This window comes from Piliocolobus tephrosceles, chromosome 1 (assembly GCF_002776525.5).
Source record: "Piliocolobus tephrosceles isolate RC106 chromosome 1, ASM277652v3, whole genome shotgun sequence".
In the NCBI taxonomy this organism is placed as follows: domain Eukaryota; kingdom Metazoa; phylum Chordata; class Mammalia; order Primates; family Cercopithecidae; genus Piliocolobus; species Piliocolobus tephrosceles.
Window position 1 is genome coordinate 96,216,471 of NC_045434.1, and position 18,370 is coordinate 96,234,840.

Sequence of the window (18,370 nt, forward strand, 5' to 3'; positions counted from 1 at the left end):
GAGTGCAGGAAAAGAGAACAATGTAGATAAATATATAAGAATGTTTTACAATCATTTAAATATCTTTAAAGCAACGTATTCATTTTGGTTTTTGTTTTTACAGCTTAACTTTTTAAGCAAAAGTTATAACATTTATAAATCATACTTATTATAACCTTAGAAATACAAGATCTATAAATTGAAATGTATAGACACATAACTTAGTACCGTTGTTTTTCACATTAAAAATCATTAAAGAGATACTTCACTTTGAAAATACATGCCAAGGCTGGCGTGCGTTCACCTTCAGCCTGGTGTTGGCCTTTTAAACATATAACATAAAAATGGCTTCCAAAAGAGCTCTGGTCATCCTGGCTAAAGGAGCAGAGGAAATGGAGACGGTCATCCCTGTAGATGTCATGAGGCGAGCTGGGATTAAGGTCACCGTTGCAGGTCTGGCTGGAAAAGACCCAGTACAGTGTAGCCGTGATGTGGTCATTTGTCCTGATGCCAGTCTTGAAGATGCAAAAAAAGAGGGACCGTATGATGTGGTGGTTCTACCAGGAGGTAATCTGGGTGCACAGAATTTATCTGAGTCTGCTGCCGTGAAGGAGATACTGAAGGAGCAGGAAAACCGGAAGGGCCTGATAGCCGCCATCTGTGCAGGTCCTACTGCTCTGTTGGCTCATGAAATAGGTTTTGGAAGTAAAGTTACCACACACCCTCTTGCTAAAGACAAAATGATGAATGGAGGTCATTACACCTACTCTGAGAATCGTGTGGAAAAGGACGGCCTGATTCTTACAAGCCGGGGGCCTGGGACCAGCTTCGAGTTTGCACTTGTAATTGTTGAAGCCCTGAACGGCAAGGAGGTGGCGGCTCAAGTGAAGGCTCCACTTGTTCTTAAAGACTAGAGCAGTGAACTGTGACGATCACTTAGAGAAACAGGCCATTAGGAATCCATTCTCACTGTGTTCGCTCTAAACAAACAAAACAATGGTACGTTGATGTGTTCAGAAGCGGCTGTTACTACTGCTTTTGTGGAAGTACAGTTGTGAAATCACAACTACACAGAGATTTCTCAGCCTACAAATTGTGTCTATACATTTCTAAGCCTTGTTTGTAGAATAAACAGGGCATTTAGCAAACTACTGATAAAAAAAAAAAAAGAAAGAAAGAAAATACATGCCAAAATTTCTTAAAAATTTTTTTTTAAAAAAGGAAAAAGTGCATGGTAATTTTAAAAAACTGATTTGTTAGCATTTTAAACTTAAGGAGATGATGAGATTTCTTTGAAGAGATGTGTGTGACCTCCCATTAGCTCCCAGAGGCATCGAATATCTTTTGAGAACAGAGGATTTTCTTGATGGCGTTTTTCATATCTTTGTTCCTCAGACTATAGATTATTGGGTTGAAAAGTGGGGCAAAGACAGCAAACATCAGTGCAATGGCCTTGTCCAGTAGTGGTGGGAACGTGGCAGAGAAGCGCAGATACATGAGTACCACATTGCCAAAAAACAGCAAGAAAATAGCAACATGGGCTGCACACGTGGAGAAAGCCTTCTGATGGCTCTCACCAGAGGGAATCCTCAGGATCACCATGATGATTCTTAAATAGGAAAGGGTGATGACAGAGACAGAAGTCAGAATAGAAATAGCATAGATCACATCTTCAACCAGAATTATGGATGTATCTGTGCAGGCCAACTGCAGGACAGGTTCAAAGTCACAAAAGAGTTGATGAATTTGGTTGGAGCCACAGAATGGAAGAGTAGAAATCCACACAATCTCTGGCAGTAACATGAAGAAGCCAAAAATGCAAGAGCCAGTGAAGAGCTAGATGCACAGTCGAGGGGTCATAATGATTGCATAGTGAAGGGAGTTACCGATGGCTACATACCTGTCAATGGCCATCACTGTGAGGACTAGGGCTTCTGTGACCCCGAGTGAGTGGAAGAAATACATCTGCAGGAGGTAGCCTATGAAACAGATGGTTTTCAGTTCACTGAGAAGGTTGGAGAGCATCTTGGGGATAGTCACGGTGGTGTACCAAATCTCCAGGAAGGAGAAGATACTGATAAAATTGTACATAGGATTATGGAGATGGGGGTCCAGTCGGACAGCAAAGAAAATCATGAAATTTCCAACAATAATGAATATATAAATAAAGAGCATAAGAATGAAGAATAAGAGGCAGCCATTCTTAGATTGAGGAAAATCAGAGAAATGAAACTCAGTCACCATTGTCTGATTCTCTGGATCCATATTTTCAGAAGTTTCACTTGTTGGCTAATAAAACACAGTTAGCATTCTAAGTACATATAAAGAACAAATAAAAACTTTCTTTTCAAGCAGTTAAACAGCCTTGAAATTAGGCTGGTCAAATAAAATATATTATGTGAGTTATTTTGCAAAATACGAAGTTATCCTGTCAAATTTCCAAATGCTTTTTATTAATTATAACTTATGTTGTTAATTATTCTGTTGGATAAGCTAACAGTATTGCTAGTTAGACATATAAATTGGTACAAACTCCCCTGAATGGCAATTTGGCAATTTATATTGAGAGTTTAAGGCTATTTAGAGCCTGCCTTTCACTATGTAGTCTAGGGAAAGTATGTCAGATATTAAAAAGAGATATATGACAATATTAGCTAGAATATTTATTATAACAGTAAATTAGAAACAATTTAAGTAAGTAGACATTTTTATGTTTTTTGAGATGAAGTGTTGGGGACACAGAATGAATCATGACAAAATGATACCCTCTGTGGATAAGAATAAGCTTATTTTTAAGTCAGCATGTTTAAAACTAAAGTATGATTACCAGCTTCCCTTAGTCTGACTCATTATTAACAATTAAATGAGAAGAAAAAATCCAAATATTCCACTGAATGTAATTTAAGACAACAGGCTAATCCCATGTGATATATATGGATGTGCAAATTAATCTAATCTACACCCTAAAGGGGATGTATTAGGGTCCTCTAGAGGGACAGAAGTAATAGGAGATGGATATATATATATATTTAAAGGGAAGCTTATTAAATATTAACTCACACTATTACAAGGTCCCACAATAGGCTGTCTGCAAGCTGAGGAGCAAGCAAAGCCAGTCCAAGTCCCAAAACTGAAGAACTTGGAGTCTGATGTTTGAGGGCAGGAAGGGTCCAGCACAGGAAAAAGATGTAGGCTGGGAGGCCAGGTCAGTCTAGTCTTCTCATGTTTTTCTGCCTACTTTATATTCCAGCCACGTTGGCAGCTGATTAGATGGTGCCCACCCAGATTAAGGGTGAGTCTGCCTTTCCCAGCCCACTGACCCAAAAATTAATCTCCTTTAGCAACATCCTCACAGACACACCCAGGATCAATACTTTGCATCCGTCAATCCAATCAAGTTGACACTCGGTATTAACTTTCACAGGGGGTTAGTTAATGGTTGAAGTGCACTAATCTAGAAATTACATTCTAGGTGTAATTTGCTAACATTTGAAATACTTTAATCAATAGTCTACCTGAAGAGGCAGATTTGACAAGATCTTCAAATATTCTTATCTGTATCCACACTGTAGAGTTTATTAATGAATGTAAAGCAGATTTTGTCAACTTCAGCATTATTGATGTTTTGGAACACACAATTCATTGCTTGGAGAGAAGGCAAGGCTGTTCGTGCATTATAGAATGTCTAGCAGCCACTCCTGGTCTCACCTATAAGGTGTCAGTAGCATAACCCCTCCCTCCATCATGGCTACCAAAACGGTCCTAGAAATCACTAAATGTTCCTGTAGGGAAGAAGTACAAGAAAATTTGTGCCAGTTAAGAACCACTGGCAGACAGAAAATTTTTTAAATGAAAAACCAGGTGATCAAGATATGTTGATTGGCTGAAGGTATACCTAACCTCTGGCTTGCAGGGATATAAAATATGATGAGTTAGGCAGCCTATAGAGCTTGGAGAGCTGCAATAGGCACATGATCCATTCATTCCTGTGTTCCCTCTTTAAAGGGATATTTATCACCTAATCTCACTAGAAAGTTGGCTTTTCTACTGGAGAGAATTTTGTTACATTTTATCTTTGATAGAAACTTTCATTTATTATACTAACCAGAAAGCATAAGGAAAAAGAGTTGAGCCTTCCATGAGCTTCCAGGAAAAGGCCTAATAGTAGTATGTTTTTGCTTGTGTGCTAATAAATGTTTGTTTGCATGGCAGAATTCTGACTCTTGACTTGGTACTGAGGTGAAGATGGGATCTCTAAATAGAGAAAGCTACTGATATCCACCAAAAACAGTCAGACAGCTGTGAACTGCCAATGGATACAACAAATAGATAAAATTATTTGGAAACCATAATACCAGAGGCTATGCACAAATAAGAACCCAGCTTGGCATATGGCAACCACAATTTTTTTCTCTTGCTTTTTATGCATACAGCAAAATAGTAAGTCTATGTTGAAACAGGAAAATATGAGGTGAAAATTCCCTTGTTTTTCTTGAAGAAAACTTTTACATAAAAATAGAGGTTCATAAAAAGTAATTTATAATCTAGCCATTTTTATCTTAATGACTCTTATCTGGGCTTATTGTTTCCCGACTTGTCTTACTACAACTCACTCTTCACATAGCGACTGAAATAATCTTTCCTAAATGCAAATCTGTTAATCCTCTGTCTGAAAACCTTATACTGGCTCTCTATTGGGCTCCAAATCAAACCTGAGCCTTTAAGCAGAACAGATAATATGGCTGTATATGAGATTTTAAAATTATTTTATCATCCCAATATCTTATGACTATATCATCCCCAACAGGCTTTCCTACTGTGATAGAAAATGATACCCGTATAATTGTGTGTTCTGCTTACAGAGGCAGCAGGGAGATAAACAGGGAAGCTAGTATTAAACTCTATGTCCAGTACAGTTTGGAACCTGGAAATTTTTTTTTAAAATGGTAGGTCTCTAGGAACTTGAGTCTTTAAGAAGGAAAGAGGGCGCCTATAGGAAGGCAATTTGATATAGAATCTTGGGAGCAAAGTTAAACCTAACAGGACTCTCCTATTTTCTGTAGGAATGGATACCCCAGAATCTCAACCATAAGCTGCACTAGTTGTCCTGACATTCCTTTATTCTTAAGAGCCTGTCCTGGTGCCACTAAACACAATACAAACATCCCAGATTAGAATTTAGCTCAGAAAATAGCAGAGTTGTGGAAGAGTCACAGAGCTAGTGGATCAGACACAATGTGCTAGATTTAGTCCAGGTGTTTGTTATCTTATGACTATCTCTAATTGTAGGACACACACTCACCAAAGCCCTCCATCCCTAAGTTATGGTCCTTTCCTCTACCTCATGTGTTATCACAATCTCAACAAAATGTCCACAAGTCCTTCCTTAAAGTCCAATAGGAAATAATACGGTTCTGTGACAATTGTCCCCCAATATCTAGTAAACAAAGTCATTCACTCATATCTCAAAGTAGAAAGTCCACCCTCAGTCCATAGCTACCTCTTCCAGAAACCAACAGAGTCATCTCCTCTTTTCCAAATGTCTCCATCTTCATTGCTCTGCAGGCCAATAAGTAGGAAAGTTGTAACCACAGCCACAACTCTAGGCTTCACAGGGAATTGCTAAGTGGGAGAAAGGCTTTCTTCTAAAGGGCTCTCTCCTGGGGGGACTCCCTAAGCCTTAGACTCCCTAAGCCTTAGGGAAAAGCAACTCTATGCCTCATGTGGCTAATTAGGGAAACACTTGCTGCCACATTCCCCTTTCGTGAGGTCAACACACCTATGGGAAGCTAGGTTTTTCAGTCAGACTAGAAGTCAGATCAAAAGAGTACTTGGGCTTTCCATTCTGTCCAAGGGGTAAAGAATAGTTTAAATTACAAAATCTGCTGAGAAAGGGGAAGGATAAGGAACAAAAGGAATGAAACTAACAAAATATGGTTCAAAGGCAAGATAATTTTCTCTACTCTTTGAAGCAGTTTAGCAGTTTATTGATTGCACAGCACAACCCTGAAGTGCATTGCAGAAGATTCAGCCAGTTGCCATCCAGCACAACTTAGTAGAATTTCTTCAGAAGGATCCAGGGATCACAGGGCTGTTTGCAGTAGTGGCAGGAATAAGGGGACTCTCATGAGAGTTCATGGGCTACAGGGGTTCCAGCAGCAGATATCCCAAGTGTATGGAGTCAGGAAAGGATTGAAGGGCAACTTTCCTGCTACATGAAAGCTGTACTGATGAGTACACATGAGCTAGACCTTGTACAGACCTGAGATTTAGAAAAAAAAAAAAAAAAAAGCCCTCATAGAGTGGACAGGAAATAGAAGCAGAAGGATACTTTCCTTTCTATTTTTCCAACCTTTTAAAAACTGGAATTGGACTTAATATTAACCTTCAGGTGGGTAAAGGCAAAAGAAATACATACATACAACACATAAGATTTTTTTCTTTTGTCACAAAAAAGATACAAAATAATTATGAAATGTTAAACATTTAGTGGAATAGTAGCAGTGGATATGGAAATGCAACAGAATTTGAAAGCAGATTTGAAATCAGAAAAAAAAATACCTGATGGGACACAGGCATATATGGTGCAAAAAAATGAGTCACAGCAGAGGTGACTTTTCACTATGAATGATTACATTTTTTTTAAGTAAACGTCCTCTTTATTTTAACAAATATAATTTATCAGTTAAGTTGACATTTCTTAACTCAGTTATAGTAACTATAAATAATTCTCTTAAGACACAGTTCTGCAACTTTTTAAGGATACGAGAGTAAACCAATATTGCTCCTTGCAGCCAGGCCACAAATACATGCAGTTGGTACAATCGGGGAAAATAAATGAATCTTCCACGAAAGTCACCTTCATTTTCTTTCCCTCTCACCCTCCAGTCCTCCTCTGGTCACACTCTCACAGCCTGCGGCATGCCTATCTGTCTGCTTTTTAAGCAAAGGAGGTCACTCCAGAATCTTCTGGGACTACCTGGCCAAATTCCAGAGATGAGGAAGGGGCGAGTGACTGGGGCAGGGGTGGCTGGAAATCATAGGGACACAGCCTTAGGGGCAGAGGAGCTGGTTTTGGTGCCTGTACAAGAAGAATCTGTGTGCGAGTGTTTTTTGAGGTGGAGGAAAAGATGAAAAAAATCCAGAGGGAGGAGGAAAAACAAGCCTAGGCTGGTGTTAATGAACTCTGTTGGATACAACTCGAACTAGATAACCTCTAAAATTCCTTCCAATTCTAAGGTTCTATGATTCCAGAAGGAGGCCTGGAGGTCTGGGTAGAAATGGAGGGAGAGAAAATATGGTCACTGGAGGTCTAGGGCAAGTTCCTGGGATAAGGTGTGGTGTTGGTAGAAACAGGATCATTGCCTAAGCCTTCCCTTGGAGGTGGGCCCTTGAGGCTTACAGATGGAAGGGTTTTTGTGGAAGCTTCTGAGAAAGAAGTTAGAAAAAGCCTGCATCCAAATCCCCAGATCTGTACACGTGTGACTGCAGATGGAGGCTCCAGTTTTCTCCCAATTTTGTGCTAGGCAGAGAAAAGTAGAAACAACCAGTTGATGTCCACACTGCTAGTTCTAAATCCTCTTTTGGGTGCTTGGTGAGGAGAGGTGGAGGGAAGGCAATGTGAGGAAGGGTCGTTTAGGGAAATAAATACTGGTTGGGCAATAAGGCTGGTGGCTCTAGCTGTGGTCAGCATTGCACAGAGTTGGGGTCTAGTAAGAAGAAAGAGGCAGAAGAATCTGGCTTGAAGTAGATGCAAATACTTAAAATGAGGAAACTTTCTCTGACAGATTGAAAGGGGCACATGGCCTTTGTAACCTGGAGAATGAGGTGAGGTTAGAGCTGTGTTTCCCTTACCACTGGCTTGTCAGTGCCTGGCACAGTACCTAATGCATAGTAGGCACTCAATAAATACTGCTTGAAGAATGTTTCAGACCATGCTTGCCTGCAGGGGAGCTCATCTTGCAGAGGCTGCATATTTGCTGAATGAGCGAATGAACAATTGGTGAATGTTTGTGGGCAGAAGCCAAGAAAGAGGAAAACTGACCTCTATGGCATGACAGAATAAGTAATTTTAGGAAGTGACAGGGTCCAAGGTGACCAAGTGATTATGTCCTCAGGAGAAACGGCAGCAATGAGACACCCGTGGTTGTCCTCAACCTCTAAACCATTCTCCACATACCCTGTCCCTAATCTCAAAATCCAACCTAGCAAGCTCTGGGGAAGGTAGTGCTTAGAGACAATTTGAGATGAAGGTTGAAGAGAGACAAAGAATCATTCCTCTGGGCCCAGGGAGAATGTGGATTTTGGGGAACCTATAGGTGGACATAGGTCAACAGAGATAAGGGTCTGCTGTTCCATTTTTTCCTAAATATGACAATTAACTGGAAATGATCAGAGGGAGGGGTTGTTGATGTTGATCAGGCAAACGAACAAGAGGCATTTGTAATAGGCAATGTTAAAGGCAGACCCTTGAGTAGAGGCAGGGGCACTGATTGAGGCCATGAGTTCGAGGCTGCAGTGCACTCTGATCACCCCTATGAGCAGCCACTGCACTTCAACTGGAACAACAGAGTGAGGTTCTGTCTCTAAAAAATAAAAATAAAAAACAATAACAATAAATAAAGTCCCTGAATAAGCATTTGATTAATGGATATGTGGCTAAACAAATGAACAATTAAATGAATTGGTGAATAACTAAAGAATCAGATTGTGACCCAAAGCCTAATTTGTAGCCACACTGATGTTCACCTTTTTGACCCTGATTTTATCCAGTCTTACCATTTGAGATAAATTCCTCCTTTTATGCTTTGAACCTATTTCTCTCATCTCATGCAGAGACATTGTTCCTTCAGTTGTCTCCCTTACCTATATATCCTCAAAGTTTTCCTCTTTTTAGTCTGTTTATACAGCTTATGAATATGCTCAAACATATTAAAGTATATACTCTTTCTCATTTTCATTGTTGCTCTAAGTGTACCATACTGACATTCTTCTTCCCTTTCTTATTTTCCTAAAAGCATAGTTCACTCTTTCATCCGTATTTCTGTCTCCACTTTTTCACCTCTTGTTCACATGAACCTATAACCCCACTTAAGAGATAGAATATTATGAATAACTTTGAAGACCACTATACTCTCCTCCCCAATACAGTTCTTTCTTGCCATATTACATATTACCATTAACCTGAATTTTGTGTTTATTATTATATTTAGCACATGTATGCACACTCAAAAACAATAAACTGTTTAGTTCTGTCTGTTTTACTCTATGCAAATAGAATTGTATTTTAGGCATTACCTTATGATAGATAGAATTGTATTTTAGGCATTACCTTATAACTTGGTTATTCACTTAACATATGTTTTGAGAATCATTCATGTCAATGTATCTAGCTGCAACTTTAAAGGAAAATCCCTGCTGTCTTGTATACATGTAGCACAATTTAATCATTCGTTAGCCTTCAATGTTTGGTATTCTGGAGCATTTGCATCTTCAGCTTCACTAGATGCTGCCAAATTGTTTTCCAAAATCTGTCTGCCATCAACAATGCATGCAATTTTATTGTTTCACATCTTTTCTAATGTGCTGGGTGGTCATATTTTTGCTACTCGGTTGTTGTGTAAACAATATGCTATTGCTTTGATTTACAGTTGAATGTTGTGTGTATGTATTTGTGAGTGTGGGTGTGTGTGTATACTCCTCATTTGGTTATCTTTTTCTTATTACTTTGCAGAAGCTTTTTATATATTCTAAATAATAATAATCAGTTATATATATTATTACAAATACAGACTCCTAGTGTATATCTTGTTGTTTTATTTCTTAAAGATGTTATTTGATGAAAGGAAATATTAAATGGTTTAATTCATCGGTCTTTAAATTTAGGGTTTATATTTATATGGAATTGAAACTTTTTAACTGAAGTTCCAATACAATTGATTAAACAATGCACCTTTTTCCACAGACCTGTTGTGCTGGCTGTGTTCATCTTTTCCCTAGTGATCTGCCATACCTGCTCTCAAGTATATTAAAATCCCATATTATATTAGTCTATTTCTTTGCTTCCATTGGCTGTTTACTCCCACTGGTATTTTATTACAAATATTGCTTCATAATAACTTTTAATAAGTAGTAAGATAAGCGCCACCATTTTAATCTCCTCCTTTGAAATGTCTTATTCTTGGCCCTCATTCTTACATGTCCCACTCTTCTCTACTCAAAATGAGATTTTGATTGAAATTGGATTGAAATTACTGACTTGTAGATGATTGGCATGTTTATGTAACTGAGACATTCTACTCATTCATCTATACATATTCATCTATACAGCATATGGATCAATTTATTTATGTTTTTTATATATTCCAATACAGTTTTATAAAGTGTTACGTTTAGATGTAACATATCTTTTATAGCTTTTTATTTTTGTTGATACTTCAAATGGCATTTTTTATTACATTTTTTGTCAACTGTTACTGATATATAATAATGTAATGTTAAATATATCCGTTTGTATCTATGTAGTTGCTGAACTTTGTATTATAATTTGTTTTTATTTTCTTTTTTTTTATTTTCATTTGGAAATTTTATATCATCTTTAATTAATTGCATTCTTTATTCTTTATAGTCTTAATGCTGTGTGTTTCTTTTTCTTATCTTCAAACAAAGTTTTACTTTTTATGATGGATACCTATTTTTAAATATATATGTCTTTATATAGGTATATATACATATCTATGTATACAATTTTTAATGGGGATTATATTTATTATAAAATATATATAAATTTCTAGCTGCTGAATGTTACAAATAATAATAGAAAAAGCTAGTCTATTTCACCCAGCGATTGTTTCTTTGTTCCTGTAATTCTCTCCTTTGATTTCTGTAATACATCATTGCCTTGATTCTCTCTTAGTTTCCTGAACACTTCGGGATAAGACAATAAGATAGACCTATGTTCAAATTCTTACTCTGCCACCTACTTAGCTACCCGACTACAGAGAAGATACACAGTCATTAAACTTTAGTTTTCTCATCTTTTAAGTGGAAATAATAATGACTAATTTACAGAAGTATGAAAGGACAAAATGAGATGAACTATAAAAATGCCCTAGCATATGGCCAGGCACAGTGGCTCAAGCCTGTAATCCCAGCACTTTGGGAGGCCGAGACGGGCGGATCACGAGGTCAGCAGATCGAAACCATCCTGGCTAACATGGTGAAACCCCGTCTCTACCAAAAAATACAAAAAACTAGCCGGGCGAGGTGGCGGGCGCCTGTAATCCCAGCTACTCGGGAGGCTGAGGCAGGAGAATGGCGTGAACCCGGGAGGCGGAGCTTGCAGTGAGCTGAGATCCGGCCACTGCACTCCAGCCTGGGTGACAGAGCGAGACTCCGTCTCAAAAAAAAAAAAAAAAAAAAAAAAAGCCCTAGCATATTTTGTCACATATTTAATAAATGAAAGTTATTCACTATTAATACCATTTTTCTCATTTTTCTCTCATCTACCAATTGTAATCCTGCAGTATCTTCTCATATTCCCTACATTCTTTTTCAATTATCTAGTGCATTCTTATAGTTCAATTATAGTCTCTACTTAAATAACAGACATCTGTGTCTACAGATGTGTCCAAAAAGAGACTTGTCGTCTCTTCTGAAATCCAGTTCTTCATCATTAATGACAGATAGACATTTCTACTACTTATCTTCACATTTTCAAGGTAAAATATCTATAACTCATCTTCTTATAATTACCCCTACAAGCTTTTGTTTTAGCTGATCCTATATCTGATAATAGTGCCATCTGACAGACTAACTCAAGCTTATGAACCTGTTATCTTTAATGTTCCTTTTTTCATCATGGCACAAATATAGTCAGGTGTGGAGTCCTATTGATTCTTTATTCACAATTACTCCCATCTCTTCTGTCCTTTAATTCCATTATTACAGTTCTATTTTAGGCCTTTACTCCAGACTATTGCAGAATAGGGTCTGATGTCTGATAGGTACTCGATAAATGTGAGTTGAATAAATAATACTTCTTACTTCCATAATTTCTCTACTTAAAGGCATTCTACATATTATCAATGCAATTTTGTGCATTAATTCCAACTCAAAATTATCTCATAACTTTGTTATGTAAAAATATATTTTCAAAGTCCCAATGTCTGACATTCAAAGACCTCCATACCACCAAATCCTACCTTCCATTTCTGTCTTTTCCCTATTACATTCTACATGCCATATGATTGAAGCCAGGCATATGTGTTAAATAATCTATAAACATGGATCTTGTATTATCACCTCAAAATCCTAGATGATCCTCTTCTATTAAACATACATTACCTGAGTTTAGGTAAGTCTTAGGGTTATGCATTAAAGGTTAAAATATAAATTAATATTGATAGATAGCCATCAAATTTCTTAGAATCTAGACTTACAACTAGATAATTTTAACAACAGATGTAGGCACTAGATGCCTTACAAGCACAAAAAAGAGGACCCCTGACCAGGGACGGTGGCTCACATCTGTAATTCCAGCACTTTGGGAGGCCGAGGCAGGCAGATCACTTGAGGTCAGGAGTTCAAGACCAGCCTGACCAATGTGATGAAACCCCATCTCTACTAAAAATACAAAAATTAGCTGGGCACCGCAAGTTCCCGCTCTGGTCTGAGGGACTGGCAGCCCAGCCACCAGCTGTTTTCAGGGCCTCCCTGGCTTGAATGTGGGACCTTACCAGGGACCTGCCCCCTTCTGCCCAGGAATCTGTCTGCTTCCTGTTGCCATTCATGGCTCCCAGGCTGTAGGTGTGAAGGGGGGCCTGCATGCTGGCTCTGAGATGCCCTCTGTGCCCACCTCGGCTTCCCTCCTATTCTTGGTGCCCAAAGTCTGGAGGGGGACAAGACATCAAGGGGCTGGTGTATCAGCACTGCTCATAGCGTGTGCACACCTGGACAGACTGCAATAGTACCAGGTCTCAGCCCCTACTTTACTCCTACATTGGAGTGGACATCAACAGCAGGGAGAAGCCAGGCAGCAGGAGCATGCACTTTCAAACCTGCAAGGGAAGGCAGACCTTCCCAGGCCCCCAGGAGTGCAGAGATGCCTCGGTCTGCAGCCGTGGTTTGGGTGGTTACACTTGCATGGGGGAGTGGGAGGCCATGATCCGCAGTCATGACTTGGATGGCTGTAACCCAAACCTCCTGGATGGGACTTCTGCCTGCTCCATGGAGCAGGTGGCCCAGATCTACAGCCTGGGTTGGGGTGGCTGCAGCTGTGCTTGGAGGGCGGGGCTGTCACCTGCGCCTTGGCCCCAAGAGCACAAGGATGCCTGAGTCTGCAGGATTGGCTTGCAGTGACTCCTGGGGTGCTCCCACCCCAACTCGGAAGGCACAGGACTCCCCCTTGTCCCTGGCTCCTGCGCCGGCCACACCTCCCTGCTGCAGCTGGTCTGAAGGCACTGGCCACTACAGATGGCCCACTGCTGCCATGAATACTGGCAATATAGTCCCAAGTCAGGGAATATATGCTTGAGACTGAACAGTAGAGATATAATTGAAAGGTAATGCTAGTGTTTAACTAGATTTGAATTTAGAGGATTAAGATTCAATTTCTTCCATGCTTTGTACTGCCCGTGTGAACTGGAGAAAGCTTTTGGCTTCTCTGAGCCTTTACATCTGCAAAATGGGAATCACTCTAGTCTTGCTTACCTTACCTTATACAAAGAGGTTTTTTATTTTAATGTGATGAAAAGCAAATCACATAAATCTTACCATGTTAACTATTTTTTTTTCAGCATACAAATAGGTTTTTTAAAGGATCAAATGAGACTTACATTTAAAAACTTCTAAAAATATGATGATGTTGACTATATCAGCAGAGGGAATAGAAATCATAGTGAAAATGAGTAAAAGTGGAGAGGAAAAAGTGTTTACTGATTGAGCATTCCAGGTAATCATGATCCTGGATGAAGTTTATTCTGACTCCCACAGCTATGCCTCAGTGCCCAGATTTATACTCTGCTCCTCTATCAGAGATAAGGTTTTGTAGTCCCAGGACAACTTTTGAAATCTGACCCTGGGGAATGTCTAATTATGATGTAACATTTTTTTCCTAATTTGTCCCTCAGAGGGAAGAGAAAGATACATAATTTTCCTTTAGACATTACGTCATCCAACGAGAAACTCCCAGGAAAGACCATCTTTCCATTCTAGTTATTCCGGGAAGAGACTTCAGAGACATTTGTACCCTTATGGTCGAGCTAGGAGAAGAGGCAGGTGGCTGCAGAGATTTTGAGGAGCATTCTCATGGTGTCAGGCAGGGTAAGTACTAAAGACTGCATTGAAAGGGCATCCTCCAACCTCCTTTTATTTCTATTTTGCCTGCCCAATAGCTTCCTTACATCCTCAAGTCTTCAGAACCCAACTGTTGCCCTACTCTTTCATGGAAAAGTGTCATATTTTAAGAACTTTGTTACACGAGTAAAATATTATAATAAGGGTAAATGAAATCCGGAAGGGATATCAGAAAGAATATGGTTCAGCTAACAGTATGAAGATACTGTTAATGTCTAAGGTCTTTTAGACATTAAAATCCTGTTGAAACGCTAATAATTGTGGATTCTTGAAGTGTCACAGAGAAAGTTACTGCTTTTCTTCGAAGTCGAGTCTAATCTAATTCAAGTGTTTCTACATTATACAAGAAATATTTTTAGGTTGAACTCCTTGGACCCTACGAAATATCTTTAGCAATAGGATTTTATTGATGTTCTTTATGTATTTCAGGAACAAGAATAATATTTATTTACCTTAATGTAGCCCTTGAACCTATGGCATCATTGACATAGCAGAAGATCAATCAATATATGAATACTAGTTGAATAAATGTACGAACGATGAATAATGATGCAGCTTTACTACTGAGAAGGGCCCCATGCATACAGCAACAAAGTAGTCACTCTGTTTGGCTTTTATGAGCCACTTAGCACCTATTTTCTTGTCTTTTATTATAGACCTATGTTTCCTTCTCTGTCCTTCCCTATTCTCTATAATGATTGCTCAGCATGATTATACAATGGCTTAGAAAAGAAAAACACAGGAAAGACAGAGAAGTGAATGTTTTAGTCAGAAGACAACTCCAATCTTTTATACCTTTCCTCTTAAAGGCTCTGTCTTTCTGCTGAGCACAGTTGCTTGTTCCCTTGAAAGTTCCCTTGAAAGTTCCCTTCCAAGGGAACAAGTAACTACCTTCCTCAAAGTTTAAGATGCAAGGCAGAGGCGTCTTTTAAAATTTAATTGTCTTAGTCTGACAGGAGAATCGCTTGAACCCGGGAGGCAGAGGTTGCGGTGAGGTGAGATTGTGCCATTGCACTCCAGCCTGGACAACAAGAGCAAGACTTCGTCTCAATAATAATAATAATAATAATAATAATAATAATAATAATAATAATAATAAATTTTCATAGTCTGAAATGCATTTATTTGTATCTGCTTTTGACCTATTGAAGAAACCATGTCAACTTTCTCACCTCACACCCAAGACAGTCCTAAATATACTGAGGTACTCAGAGTAGAAAACAGATAGAATGGCCAATGAGTCCTGAGCTATATTTCTCATTGTGACACACAGGATAGTCTTGAACTTTTACAGCAAAGAGACCTGCATCCAAGTTATTGCTTTGGATCCTGGCTATGTAAATTTGGACAAGTTATTTCTTCTCTCTTGTTCTCAATTTTTCTAGCTGTAAAAAAATGACAACAATCTCTCTATAATAGAAAAACGAGATAAAATATATAAAGTAAAACATGTAGGGGATCATGACTATAATCACTACAAGGCAACATTTCAATAACACTAATTCATTTCTCTTATATGATTCATTCTAGGAGCTGTCAGTTCCCTTGTGGAAGATAATGATGATATGCAAATATTTAAAATGCAAGGACAGATGTATTAGATGTCATGAAAGGGAAAAAATAGTACTCCTCTTAAGAGTCAGAAGAAAGAGTGGTTACTTTTGGTATGAAGGATCAATGACACTTCCACAACAATGGGGACATTTAGTAGATATTGACACATAGGATTCCAATAGGAGGATACCAAGAAAATGGAAGGAAGTAATGGCATAAGTGAAAAGAGAAATGCAGGACATTAGTCTTATATGGTTGAGCTACTGAAAATGTAGGATACTTGGCTCCAAAATTTGATGGGAGCATGATTAGAGAAGGCAATGGTTATCAGAGGCTAATACTTTGAAGATTTATCCTTGAATATTTTTGAAAAAAAAAAAAGAGGGGCAGTAAAAAAAGATGCTTGGAATATTCATCTGTAGAATGACTCATTAGAGGTAAAGAAGATCAGTGAAAAAGATGATAACATAGTCAACATGAGAGATAATGTTAATTGCTATCACTACATTTAGTTAGCCTTGCAAAAAGTTTAGTTGCCTTTTAATCCCCACAAACAGATGTTGGTTTGATTCCCATTGCAGCTGATTTCTGTGATACTTCTTTCCCAAGGCAGCTATAGTTACAATAAAACTATTTTTAAAAATTTAAGAATGATTTTCTTACTCTGGCTCTTAGATATGACCTTCATAGGAGGGATGATGTCTGTGGAGATGGAATTATTTGCTTGACCAGAAATCAATGGCCATTAATCAGCCGCAAGGCAATTCTGGAAAGACTTTTAGTTGGAGCAGCTATCAATATCAACAACCGATATGGGAGAAAGAGAGGGGGGAGTTACAGAGAAAGCAGAAGACGCAAAAAGGAATATTTTCTGACTTCTGAGTGCTTACCATTGGATGAGGAACAGACATGCTACTATGAAACCAACAGAAAAAAAGACAAGGCTATAAAGATGAATTATTTAGCTAGGCTCAGGCTAGATATCAGTGCTGGGGAAGATGGGGAAGCAACATAAAACATTGCTGGAAAAAGAGCTCCAATGATGTATGTTTAAATTATAACTTTTCTGAAGAATAAGAGTAAGAAAATAGTTTTAAATGAAGGTACAAATTTTAATGCTAAAAACAGAGGGACAGAAGCAGAAATTTAAAAATGACCAAACCTACAGAAAATATTTCCAGATAATGAAATTTGTATGTTGCTTTGCTTTTTGCACATCAGTTGAAGATGTTTACCAGAAAACAAAAAGGTATTTAGGGGTCCAACAGCAAATATTTCAGATGATTTTGGCATGGAGGTAAAGCTTAAGAGACATTTCTAACTGGTTTCTTCAGGATTCCAGAATCAGTTTAAGTAACTCATTACAGAAAGGAATGAAGCAATATTCAGTGGGGAATCAACATTCCAATAATAGGAGTCTCTTGTTTCCTTTTCTGTCTTCACAGATGACACAGTTGATGGCCAGTGGGAATCAGACAATGGTGACTGAGTTCTTCTTCTCTATGTTCCTGCATCCTCAAAGAGGTGGACTCTCATTCTTTATTCCCTTGCTTCTCATCTATGGATTCATTCTAACTGGAAATCTAATAATGTTCGTTGTCATCCAGGTAGACATGGCCCTACACACCCCTATGTATTTCTTTATCGGTGTCCTCTCCTTCCTGGAGATCTGCTATACCACAACCACCATCCCCAAGATGCTGTCCTGCCTAATCAGTGAGCAGAAGAGCATCTCCATGGCTGGCTGCCTCCTGCAGATGTACTTTTTCCACTCACTTGGTATCACAGAAGGCTGTGTCCTGACAGCAATGGCCATTGACAGGTACATAGCTATATGCAATCCTCTCCATTACCCAACCATCATGACTCCCAAACTTTGTATCCAGCTGACAGTTGGATCCTGCTTCTGTGGCTTCCTCCTTGTGCTTCCCGAGATTGCATGGATTGCCACCTTGCCTTTCTGTGGCTCCAACCAGATCCACCAGATATTCTGTGATTTCACACCTGTGCTGAGCTTGGCCTGCACAGATACATCCCTAGTGGTCATTGCGGATGCCATACATGCAGTGGAAATTGTAGCCTCCTTCCTGGTCATTGCTGTATCCTACATCCAGATTATTATGGTGATTCTGGGAATGCACTCAACTGAAGGTCGTCACAAGGCCTTTTCCACCTGTGCTGCTCACCTTACTGTGTTCTTGCTATTTTTTGGCAGTGTGGCTGTCATGTATTTGAGATTCTCAGCCACCTACTCAATGTTTTGGGACACAGCAATTGCTGTCACTTTTGTTATCCTTGCTCCCTTTTTCAACCCCATCATCTACAGCCTGAGAAACAAGGACATGAAAGAGGCTATTGGAAGGCTTTTCCGCTATCAGAAGAGGGCTAGTTGGGCTGGGAAATAGATACAGATCCTGGAGACTCTGGAAAGCCTCTTGGAAGAGCAAAACTTCACTGTTTACTTATCTTTTCCATGTCTATC

The 18,370-nt window shown here is 38.9% G+C and overlaps 1 protein-coding gene and 2 pseudogenes across 2 annotated transcripts; 2 read left to right on the forward strand and 1 right to left on the reverse strand.

Moving 5' to 3' along the window:
• Positions 1–273: 273 nt before the first annotated feature.
• Positions 274–1,130, forward strand: LOC111543840 (annotated as a pseudogene). The gene has a single exon (XR_002731964.3). The product of XR_002731964.3 is annotated as a protein/nucleic acid deglycase DJ-1 pseudogene (transcript).
• A 166-nt stretch (positions 1,131–1,296) lies between these two features.
• On the reverse strand, positions 1,297–2,250 carry LOC111543952 (annotated as a pseudogene).
• Positions 2,251–17,171: 14,921 nt separating this feature from the next.
• On the forward strand, positions 17,172–18,331 carry LOC111543841 (olfactory receptor 6K6). Its single transcript, XM_023214166.3, has one exon. The coding sequence runs from the start codon at positions 17,262–17,264 to the stop codon at positions 18,291–18,293; it is 1,032 nt and encodes a 343-aa protein (XP_023069934.2). The 5' UTR covers positions 17,172–17,261; the 3' UTR covers positions 18,294–18,331.
• The last annotated feature ends 39 nt before the right edge of the window (positions 18,332–18,370 follow it).